The following is a 12,090-nucleotide window of genomic DNA, read 5'->3' on the forward strand; positions in this document are numbered from 1 at the left end:
CAGGTACCACGCTGTTGTGTGACATCTCCGTATGGGACCCTCGCCCGGTCGTCTGGCGCCGTAAAGTGTTCGACGCCATACACGGGTTGTCACACCCAGGAATGAAGGCCTCGCAGAAGCTGATGTCAGCGAAATTCGTATGACATGGCATGCACAAGGATGTCCGTGACTGGACCAACACCTGCGTGGTCTGCCAAAAGGCCAAAGTACAGCGCCACGTCAAAGCTCCGTTGGCCACCTTCACAGTTCCGGAGCGACGTTTTGACCATGTCAATGTGGACCTGGTAGGACCACTCCCACCCTCCCATGGTTTTTCACACATCCTGACCGTGGTTGACCGCACCACCAGATGGCCGGAGGCGGTTCCCCTGTCATCCACTACTTCGGCGGACGTGGCCAGGGTGTTCATTTCCACCTGGGTCGCCTGTTTCGGAGTGCCCGCAGATATTTCTTCCGACAGATGACCACAGTTTTCCTCCGAACTCTGGAATGCAGTGGCCCAAGGACTCGGTGTCAAATTGCACCGCAACACAGCCTACCACCCACAGGCGAATGGCCTCTGTGAACGCTTCCACCGATCACTGAAAGCCGCCCTGAGGGCCAGCCTCCAGGACGCTGGATGGGCAGACAAGCTACCGTGGGTCCTGTTGGGCCTTTGCACGGCCCCCAAGGAAGACCTTCACTCGTCATCAGCGGAGCTGGTGTACGGTCAGCCGCTGCGAGTCCCGGGGGATTTCCTGCCAGCATCGATGAAGTCGTGGTCCACGTCTGACCAGCTTACTAGTCACCAGGAGGCGGCCAGATGCTTCGCACCGGTGCCCACTTCGCATCATGGGCTGCAGAGTTTGCACGTTCCCCCGGAGCTTCACAAGGCTGAGTACGTCTTTATTCGCCACGATGCTCATAGGGATCCACTCAATGCACCATATACTGGTCCCTTCCGCGTGTTGGAGACAGGGGACAAAACCTTCACGGTAGATGTCGGTGGTAAACCGGACCACATTTCGGTCGACCGCTTAAAGCCAGCACATCTGGACCTCGGCCGCCCCGTCGAGACAGCACAACCGCCGAGACGAGGTCGGCCACCCATCGCCGTTACAGCAGACCAAGTGCAACCACCCACCAGACCGCCAGCCGCCCAGGAGCCTCCACCTCAGGAGTACAGGAGTCGTTCTGACAGGCTCATCAGACCCCCTCACTGTTTGACTTTGTCCGTTAAAGCGAATTCTGGGGGGGGCGCATGTGGCGGAGCCACTGAATGACTCTGGGCAGCTGTACATAATTCCCTTTAACGATGTTCTAACACCAGCCTAAGCCGGTACCATTGTGTTAGACATTACTGTGTCTTGTATATAGTGTTTGTATGTACAGGGCGTGGCCCCTTTAAGACACGGGCAAACGCGATGACGTCACGTCGCAAACCACGTGACTGCCCAGGCAGTTCTCGTGGAATCTCCATCCTGTTAAGACCTGTTTTTGTGGTTCTCCTGTATCGATCTCAACAAACTGTTTGAACTCATTTAGTCTTACATTAAAGACCTGTTTGTTTGATCTCCTGAGTCGACCTCAGTTATTAGTTAGGAATTCGACAATTCCTACAGTACAATATTTATGATGACGCTTCACTGTGAAACCTCTGGTGTATTTCCCATTTTTCCACAGACCTCTTCTAACATTATATCTAAGTGCAACCTGAGGAACAGGGGTCTTGGGTGTGGATGGCACCTCAGGACAATCATGAACCTCTTGGGACAAAGGTGGCCTTTCACTCAGGACTGCTGAGTTCTGAGATAGTCCGCGATGGGCTGTGTATTAGATATCGGCTCAGCCAGGGCCTGGTTCTGTTCTGACCTATTCACTTATGAAGAATTCGGGGGGGATTTTCTTGAGGTCTCTGTGGTGCTGCTGTCCTGAGGGAAAGCTCCTCATCAGTGTAATCTGCAGCTCTCCCACCTGAACTAAGTACAGAATACAGGTGCTCCATGACCTGTGGAAAAACTGGCATTATCAAGCCCAGAGATTGATGCTACTGGTTATCCTGTAAGCCCTCTTTGATGCTGCTTTGGATAGTTCAGAATCCATTAGTCATTGCTATCTCCATATGGTCCCCAAGATTTGAAGGCCAGTCATTAATCCTTCCACTTGGAAGACAGTGACTTATCAGCATGCCAAATAATTTAGGGTCAAAGATGCAGATGCTGCGGGTGCTGCCACTCTCTCCAGCAAGCACTGCATTGAAGTAAAGCCCTTTCAGATGGTGCTAAGGGGATGGCATTGGGCCTCATTGCCTTGCCAATCAATGGCTGCATATCTGAGAAGCTGTACAGTGCCTCCAAATGTGTCTGATGTACTATGAGCAATCCTCTTTTCATGGCAGGATCCCTTGAGGTCATCATCCACTTGCTTGGCAGTGACATTTCTTGGCCTCCACTCAGTAATATCAGTCTGTACTTCCACACATTCAGCCTCTGGATTCCTTGTGCTCTGGGATTAACCCAGTGACATTTCCTCATCTATAGTATTTTGCTGATTTCCATTCACTTTATCTGAGCCGGTGAGATTGAAAGTGATGGGGTGGCCGAGAGCCTGAGGCTGCTGCCAGCTGTGGAAGGGCCTGGAATTGCTTTCTCTACTGCTTCACTTGTTGCGTCTTTGCTTCGTGATTCTGAAGAAACAAAAGAAAAGCTTTTGTTACCAGATTTCTGCTGTCACTTACTGCTATCTTCATCGTCTTTCAGTTACAATTTCTGTTCATGCTCGCTTCTATTTCCATAATTAGCACCTCCAATATAATGATTCATCATCACAAACTGACTGTGAGCTCACAGCCTCCAGGTTTTCTTGCTCAAGAGGAGTTACTCTTAGGATAGCCATGACTTCTTCCTCTAACTGGGTCAATTGCTTGGTGTCTGAGAGACCTCCACCTGTGGCCTGCTGCTCTATGGCATTGTGTGCCAACTTCTCCTGCAAGCGGAATTCATAAATGTGAAATAACAGCAGCACTCTGTGATGTTTATCTCATTTGACTGTCGGTGTGTAGAGAAACAGAAGGATGTATTTAGATGTTTGGACATCGGAGATGAGCATCAAAGGGCTGGCATGCATTGCAAGATGCGAGTGAATGGTAAATGGAGGAGTTTGTGACAGACAAGCTGACTCGTACATGGACAGTATGTGTTCTTTGAAACCCCAATGATGCTGAACCTCAACACTGAGCACAGAGAGTGACGAATTTTCTCTGAGGGCATCAGCAAGCTGTCAGGGTTCTTAGTTGGCAGGTCGCATTCACTTGCTGCCCTGGTGAGGTAATTAAATTTCTTCCTACATTGTGGGGGCGGGAGGGGGGGTGGTGGACCTTGGTGTTAGGGAGTTGCTGTTGATTGCCTTGCCACCTGCTTCCACATGACACAAGCTGCTGCATTGGCAAGTCTCTTGCCTCCTGAAGCAAGTTTCCATCCTGCTTCTGCCTTATTTCGGTCAGCACCACCACCATGTTGTAGTCTGCAAAGCTTGAAACCTCCTTCTTTGCTCTCTTGTCAGGTGCCATCTTCATCTCCCCTCCAGGAACCTAGTCCCTTTAACCATATGCAGACTTTTAAATCCTGCTCTGGGTCTGCTCCTGACCTTGTTTCACCCTCCTCCTTACCCCCCCCATCCCACCCCACCCCGGGTTTTCAAGGCCTCCTGGTTACTGTCCTGTTTTTGGCAAGACTCTCGCCCTTATCCTGCTCAGAGTTATTTAAATGAACTGACCCTGGGACCTCTGACAAGGCCAACATTCGGTGTTACGAGCAGCAGATGTCCCTCCCCACTGCACTTCCACCAGTGGAGCAGGCCCAACCACATTTCAGGCCCTGTGTCGTCTTGAGTTGTGTCTAGAGAGACCACCTTTTGCTATGTAGGGTAAAGAACTTGTAATTACTGTCACTGGTGTTAGTTGTTGGAACAATTTGAGGTAGTGAATTTAGTATCATGCAAAAAAGTATAACATAACTAAAGCCTCTTGCCTTAAATGCAATATTTCCTATAACATATTAGTATCAATAAATGAAATAATCCCAGTGACAACTCTGGCATTCTAGGACCTTGAGTTTTATTAAACAATCATGCCTATCATAGAATTTCAAGACAGTTTAAAAAATCCAATCAGATGTATTTGGTACAGATGGAGATAATGGCCCCAAATTCACCTCGGGGTGGGTAGTTTCTGCAAGAGTCCAGCAGAAGTAACCAAAATATAGCAGGGACTCAGTTGTGCCAGGTCCTTGCTAATTGTGGGATTTCCCAAATGGCCTTGTTAGGGACAGAACTTCCCCTGTCCCTTACAAGGCCAATGATGTCAGTCCCTTCGCTAGGAGATCCTACTTCCCTAGCGCAGCAAGGACATGGTGAATTACTGGAGACCGGTAGACTTGAGTGAGATGAGGCATACTGGACCCCAGATAGGCACAAGTGTGCCTCTACTTGGGGGAGGAGCATCCATGCAAGTAGAGCAGCCTGAATCTCTGAAGACAGGGTAAGGTTGTTTTTCTGTTTTTTAAATTGGATCAGTCCTGTTGCACAGGGGGTCAAGGGGAGCATTATTGAGTCTTGGGGGTGGTGGGGGGAGAAAGCGCCTGGGCAACCATACCCACTGCCCAGTGGTGAGTAGGAGTCTGATTTTCCAGCTGGATTGGACAAGCAGGTACCACTGTACCTGTAGTGGGTTTAGATGTAATTCCGTTGATTCTGCAAATTCCAATGGGGTCAGCACTGGAGAGCATCGGAATAATTAGAATTATATATAATATAGAACTGATGCCCATCCTGTCAGGAAAGTAATTTGATAGAGGTGTTCAAAATCATGAAGAGTTTTGATAGAGTAAATAAGGAGCAACTGTTTCCAGTGGGATAAGGGTCGGTAACCAGATGATACAGAATTAAGGTAATTGGCAAAAGAACCAGAGGTGGGATGAGGAGAATTTTTTATGCAACGAGTTGTTGTGATCTGGAATGCACTGCCTGATAGGGCGGTGGAAGCAGATTCAAAAATAACTTTCAAAAGGGAATTGGATAAATACTTGAAGGGGAAACATTTGCAGGGCTATAGGGAAAGGGTAGGGGAGTGGGACTAATATCATAGCTCTTTCAAAGAACCAACACAGGCACGAATAGGTCGAATGGCCTCCTCCTGTGCTGTATCGTTCTATGACTCTCAGCCTGGGGCTTGGAATTTTGAGACTCCTGCTGGGCCCCAGTGATCCTTAACTCTCTGTGCAGTTGGACTTTGGATAACAATGTTCTGGAAAGCTACTATGGAGGTATGGAAGTTAATTATTTTTTAGACTTGGGCATTTGAGTTACAGCTTGGGATATGAGTGCAGGAATGCTTAATGGATTTGTCTGAAATTCCCCTCTCTTTAATTTTGGAAAATATGTGAATACCTCTGCTAATCGAGTTTCAGACCAATGCATTCACAGGTTAATATCCACGCTGTAATTCTACAACTTGAAAAACAAAATGAGCCAAATGCTACTGCTGAAGCTGCTCTGAGTTGGTTTTCCTTGTGGGTAATGCAAACCTTCATCTCTTCCCTATTTTCCATATGTTTTTCTCACTCGCCTTTGATATCCAGCTGCAACACTGCTTTAACCCTAAAGGACTGTATTAAGCTGTGAACTTCTCCATGGTGAGGATCAATGGTGCCTTGTAACCAGCCTCCAGGGGGTTCAGGATTAAGCATATTTTAGAGTTAAGTGAGACAGGCAGTTCCTGCTTTTTCTCCCTCCAGATCTGCAAAGAGTACCAGCATTGACCATCCAAGAAATTAACAACCTTTATCCAGTTTCTCAAATGATTGGGTGTCAACCTCTCAACTACTCTTAGATGAACTTAACTGTTTTAAATACATTTTTGTGGTGTCTGCCCCTATTGATCATTTTTGTCTCTCTCTTACAGTCATTCCAGACACGCTCAGTGCAACATCAGTACCCCAGACCCTGAATAAAGTCGAAGGTGACTCTCTGGAACTGGTCTGTGAAGTATCCAAACAAACCTCCCAGCACACGCACGTGGCTGTCTCATGGTACCTCCAGAAGGGAGATCAGAATCTCAAGGTCATCTCGCTAACACGAGATTTCATCCTACGTCCTGGAGAGTCATATAAGCAGAGACAGGCATCGGGAGATGTGCGGCTGGACAAGATTGGAGCCACTTCATTCAAACTAACCATCTACAAACTGCAGGCGTTTGATCAGGGGGAGTTTTACTGTGAGGCTAGAGAGTGGATCCAAGACCCAGACAGGTCTTGGTACACCATAGCTACCAAGCGTACTGACAAAACAACTGTGAATATAAAAGCTACTGGTAAGGCACTGATTTATAGTGGTTATCATTCAAAAGCAGTGATCAAAATCAGCATATCCATTATATAAATAAGCAGAGAATAATGTGTTGGCATATAATAACCTAAGATGTGAAAAAGGTAACACTAAAAGGGTCATAGTCAGGGTTCCAGAGCAGCAAAGGATGGTTATGCCTGGTGATCTCCCAGCTGGTTCATTCTGAATGTCAGGCCATGTCAGCCATTGATAAGTAGAGGCCATATAAGTGTGGATCTGGGGAGGAAATATTGGAGGATGAGCGATACTCAGCTACTTAGACAGATCTTCTAGTGTCCGCTTGGTTTAGTTGGTAGCATTCATGCCTATTTGGCAGTCCCTTTCAGCTACAAGCAACTGGTGTACTTTACTATTGTGAGGCACTCCATTGAGCAGCTCCGGGAAAATGATGAACTCCTCACTTGGGGAGGGTTACTATTCCTTATTGCTGTCTCAGTGATTTGCTGGTTCGTGTGCATGTATGGACACCACATGGTGACAGACTCAAGTAGCCTATTGAGAAGAAAACGAAAGCAAAATATTATGGATGCTGTAAATCGGAAATAAAAACAAAAAAAGCTGGAAACACTCAGCAGGTCAGACAGCGTCTGTGGAGAGAGAGAAACAGAGTTAACATTTCAGGTCGATGACCTTTCATCAAAACTCTGAGTTGACACTCACTACCTGGGCTTATTCAGGAAGAATGACCACCTCAATTATAAACCAACGAGCACTTGACATATCCCAGCCAGAGTCAGAAATTTTAGGAGAGAGGCGAAGAAACTTTGAAGTCTGGGAGGACAAACTGCAGTAGGCAGATATGGGTAACAGTCTCAGACAGTCCTAGGACTTGAATTAGGAGCTTTTAGTTGTAATTCTTTACTGCTGGATTCCCAAGCTCTAATCTTTATCTTCCTGTCCATGTTCTGTTACAGATAAGAACTTCAGTGTTCAATTGGAGAATGAAAGGAGAGTTTTCACAGCTGGCGATACCATGGAGTTAAGATGTGTCATTGAAGCTCAAAATATACAGGACCGATATTTCTCTGTGTTGTGGATTTTTAATGGCACACAGATTGCCAACATTGGCCGTAATGCTGTACCAACAGTCAATGTTGAATACACAACCAGAGAGCGTCTGGGATATGTAAGGTTTGCAAAGGAGACTGATACAACGTACCTGCTGAAAATCTACCATGTTCAACTGGAGGACAGCGGCAAATATCATTGTCGGGCCACTGAGCATGAGAAAACAGTGACAGGAGAATTCATTGCCAGAGACACTAACAAATCTACTAAAGTTTTAATCAGTGTCCAGCCTGTCAGTAAGTAACTGTCTAAAAATATTATTGGCCCTTTAAGAATTAACAATATATAATCATTTGGTGGCTAGGAATAACTGCAGTGCAATTCCAGAATCGTTTGTGCGACCTTTCGAACAGACTTCACACTGAGGACACCCTCCATCGTGTTGTGTGGCATTACCACCGTGCCAAATGGGATAGATTCAGAACAGATCTAGCAACTCAAAACTGGGCATCCATGAGGCGCTGTGGGCCATCAGCAGCAGAATTGTATTCCACCACAATCTGTAACCTCATGGCCCAGTATATCCCTCACTCTGCCATTACCATCAAGCCAGGGGACCAAATCTGGTTCAATAAGGAGTGTAGAAGAGCATGCCAGGAGCAGCACCAGGCGTACCTAAAAATGCGGTGCCAACCTGGGGAAGCTGCAACACAGGACTACATGCATGCTAAAAAGCGGAAGCAGCATGCTATAGTCAGAGCTAAGCGATCCCACAATCAACGGATCAGATCAAAGCTCTGCAATCCTGCCACATCCAGTCGTGAATGTGGTGGACCAGTAAATAAGGAGGCTCCATGAATATCCCCATCCTCAATGATGGTGGAGCCCAGAACGTGAGTGCAAAAGACAAAAGCTGAAGCGTTTGCAACCATCTTCAGCCAGGAGCGCCGAGTGGATGATCCATATCGGCCTCCTCCTGGGGTCCCCACCATCACAGAAGCCAGTCTTCAGCCAATTCGATTCACTCCACGTGATATCAAGAAATGGCTGAGCGCACTGGATACAGCAAAGGCTGTGGGCCCCAACAACATCCCGGCTATCGTGCTGAAGACTTGTGCTCCAGAACTAGCCGCACCTCTAGCTAAGCTGTTCCAGTACACCTGTAACACTGGCATCTATCCGACAATGTGGAAAACGGCCCAGGTATGTGCTGTCCACAAAAAGCATGACAAATCCAATCCAGCCAATTGCTGCCCCATCAGTCTACTCTCAATCATCAGCAAAGTGATGGAAGGTGTCGTCGATAGTGCTATCAAGCAGCACTTACTCACCAATTACCTGCTCACTAATGTCCAGTTTGGGTTCCGCTAGGAACACTCTGCTCCAGACCTCATTACAGCCTTGATCCAAACATGGACAAAAGAGCTGAATTCCAGAGGTGAGGTGAGAGTGACTGCCCTTGACATCAAGGCAGCATTTGACCAAGTGTGGCATCAAGGAGCCCTAGTACAACTGAAGTCAATGGGAATCGGAGGGAGAAGTCTCCACTGGCTGGAGTCATATCTAGCACAAAGGAAGATGGTTGTGGTGGTTGGAGGTCAATTATCACAGCCCCAGGACATTGCTGCAGGAGTTCCTCAGGGCAGTGTCCTAGGCCCAGCCATCTTCAGCTGCTTAATCAATGACCTTCCCTCCATCATAAGTTCAGAAGTGGGGAGGTTCGCAGATGACTGCACAGTGTTCAGTGCCAATTGCAACTCCTCAGATAATGAAGCAATCCATGCCCGCATGCAGCAAGACCTGGACGACATTCAGGCTTGGGTTGATAAGTGGCAAATAACATTCGCGCCACACAAGTGCCAGGAAATGACTATCTCTAACAAGCGAGCGTCTAACCACTGCCCCTTGAAATTCAACGGCATTACCCTTGCCGAATCCCCCACCATCAATATCCTGGGGGGGGTCACCATTGACCAGAAACTTAGCTAGACCAGCCACATAAATACTGTGGCAACAAGAGCAGGTCAGAGGCTGGATATTCTGCAGCGAGTGTCTCACCTCCTGACTCCCCAAAGCCTTTCCACCATCTACAAGGCACAAGTCAGGAGTGTGATGAAATACTCTCCACTTGCCTGGATGAGTGCAGCTCCAACAACACTCAAGAAGCTCGACACCATCCAAGACAAAGCAGCCCCGCTTGATTGGCACCCCATCCACCACCTTAAACATTCAGGGGGAAAAATTCAGATGGGGCGCAAAACAACTAGCGCCCGGGCGCGGCGATGTTTGCAAAATTGACCAGACATTTTGTGGCGGCGTGAAGCACTACCGCCACGATCTCCTGCGCCTGCAGATCGTGCCATCAATCGAGCAGGTAGCGCCCCGGTCCGGATATTGAGTGGCGCCCCCTGCCTTTCCGCCTGCCGCTAGCAATGGCAGGTAGAGGGGAACGTTTTACAGTCGGGAAGGGACTGGGGGAGCACTATTTAAAGGTGGCTGCTTCCTGCCTTTTTTTGTTGGCGACATTTTTGCACCACGCATTCAGAGAGAGAGAGAGAGAGACTTCTGGAGAGATTCAATGCTTTGTGAAGGAGTTTTGGGTACTGAGCAGCACTTTGCAGGTTCATTTTGATTTGACTTTCCTTGCATCGATTTAGAAGAGTCTATGGGGGCTGCACTCGGAGCTCTTTCCCTGGGCCTCTCCATTGTTCTTTCCAACAGAATTGATGTACAGGTCTCTCCAGGCTGAGATTCAAGGCTGCAATGAGCAGGGTGTGGATGGAGAGCAAGATTGACCCTCCCCTTTAAGACTAGTGTGTCTGTGTTCCATTGCTGACTGACATCACATGAGCTTCGCCAGCACTCTGAGGTAGCGTCTCGCTCCTCGGCGTTAATGCCTTAAGAGAGGTGTGTAGCGCCTGATTTAGCGCTCCAATCACCTCCAGGGGCGATAGAAGTTTGCAGTCGGAGGCGATAATTAGAGCCAGGCGCTAAACTTTGCGTCCAGCCGATAATTGCGCCCCAAACGGGACAATACTGAATTTCTCCCCCTCACTCCCTCCACCACCGGCGTACCGTGGCTGCAGTGTGTACCTTCTACAAGATGCACTGCAGCAACTCACCAAGGCTTCTTCGGCAGCGTCCCCCAAACCCGCGACCTCTACCACCTAGGACAAGGGCAGCAGGTGCATGGGAACACCACCACCTCCAAGTTCCCCTTCAAGTCACACACCATCCTGACTTGGAAATATATCGCTGTTACTTCATCGTCGCTGAATCAAAATCCTGGAACTCCCTCCCTAAAAGCACTGTGGGAGTACCTTCACCACACGGACTGCAGTGGTTCAAGAAGGTGGCTCACCACCACCCTCTCAAGGGCAGATAGGGATTGACAATAAATGCTGGCCGTGCCAGCAACGCCCACATCCCATGAACGAATTTTAAAAAAAACAAAGAAGCTGATTTGATGCAGCAGTGCCTTTAGTTAGTGTGCTTTTTGTCACATGTGATCTTACTCTGCAACTAACGTCTCATATTTTAAATTCAAACAATCTAATCAGAGAGTTAAGTTGTGGTTCTTATACTGTCAAGGTTGCTCTAGGCTGTACGGAAATGTTTACTGACACAACTCTTATCAGTATACAAGGGAACTGTAAAAAATACCTTTCCCACGGTTACATAAGTGTCTGCTTGTTTCTGTTAACTGTTCACCGTGGAACCTGGGTTCAATATGGCTCAGTTATCAGACCCAAAATATATATGAAAAAAAATGCAGAATAATATGAAGAGGATTATTTGGACCGGAATTATACTTTTAAGAGTAATGAAACCCAAACGATGTCATAGGGGCTAAAAGCTCACCAACTACTGTCGGATATTTTTATAACTAGAGTTTTGTTGTGCAGCAATCTTATTCCAAAGCATGTGTTTGCAACAAGAACTTTTGATCTTGAGTGACATAATTTTCGCTGAATTAGACGCTGTAGTGACAGCCCAGCTGACAAGATCTCCGCCTGCAGCTTCCAATCTCAATTGCATTACTCATGCAGACACGAACAAAACCTTATCAGAACGGGTGACTGAAAATCACTAGCCAATGTTAGCATTGAGACCATTTCCCTTTGATAATTTTTGCCTTTCATCTTTCCCCCAAAGTGACAGTCGCTTGACTTTCACAAAAGCAACATTACATTGTGGCATTAATGCCAGATTTTTAATTTCTTCATATGATGGTTTGTGACTCTTCTGTGAAGTAATGAAAAGCATCATGAAAGTACTTTGTACTGACACTCATTTATTGGAGTGCTCTGACTTCTGGTTTTCAAAAAGATCAGATGAACTGATCAAGAGAACAACATCAAAGCAATGTGCTGAGATAAAGGGGAGGAGCAAAGAGCTGTAGACACCTGCCCTCCGTCCCATCAGAATTTCTACCTGCCCCTATTCAGTTGCTGCTCATTTGAGATCCAGTTTCCAAATTAACCATTTATACTGGCAATTGGAGATCAGCTCAAAACCAAAATCTAGTGAAGTCCAACCTTTTTAGTTTAAACTTCACAGATTTGTCATTTTAAATTCAGAGACGATGTGGCAACAACTGCATATTTACTCTTATTTGCCTGTGCTGTCCCCTTTTTATGCTGTCTACAACATCCACCCTTTTTACGAGTTAATCCCTCCATTAAAATAGAATTTGGTATG

At 47.1% G+C, this 12,090-nt stretch overlaps 1 protein-coding gene across 2 annotated transcripts in view; it reads left to right on the forward strand.

Annotated features, from left to right (window-relative positions):
• igsf3 (immunoglobulin superfamily, member 3) overlaps nucleotides 1–12,090 on the forward strand; it is a 209,841-nt gene that overhangs the window by 143,653 nt on the left and 54,098 nt on the right. For both annotated transcript variants that reach the window (XM_086006761.1, XM_086006762.1), the window contains exons 3-4: nucleotides 5,939–6,346; nucleotides 7,296–7,685. In XM_086006761.1, coding sequence (XP_085862887.1) covers nucleotides 5,939–6,346; nucleotides 7,296–7,685 — 798 coding nt within the window. The remainder of the gene's footprint in view (nucleotides 1–5,938; nucleotides 6,347–7,295; nucleotides 7,686–12,090) is intronic.

This window comes from Somniosus microcephalus, chromosome 14 (genome assembly GCF_052327205.1).
Source record: "Somniosus microcephalus isolate GS21.2 chromosome 14, FLI_Smic_1.0, whole genome shotgun sequence".
Taxonomy (NCBI): Eukaryota; Metazoa; Chordata; class Chondrichthyes; order Squaliformes; family Somniosidae; genus Somniosus; species Somniosus microcephalus.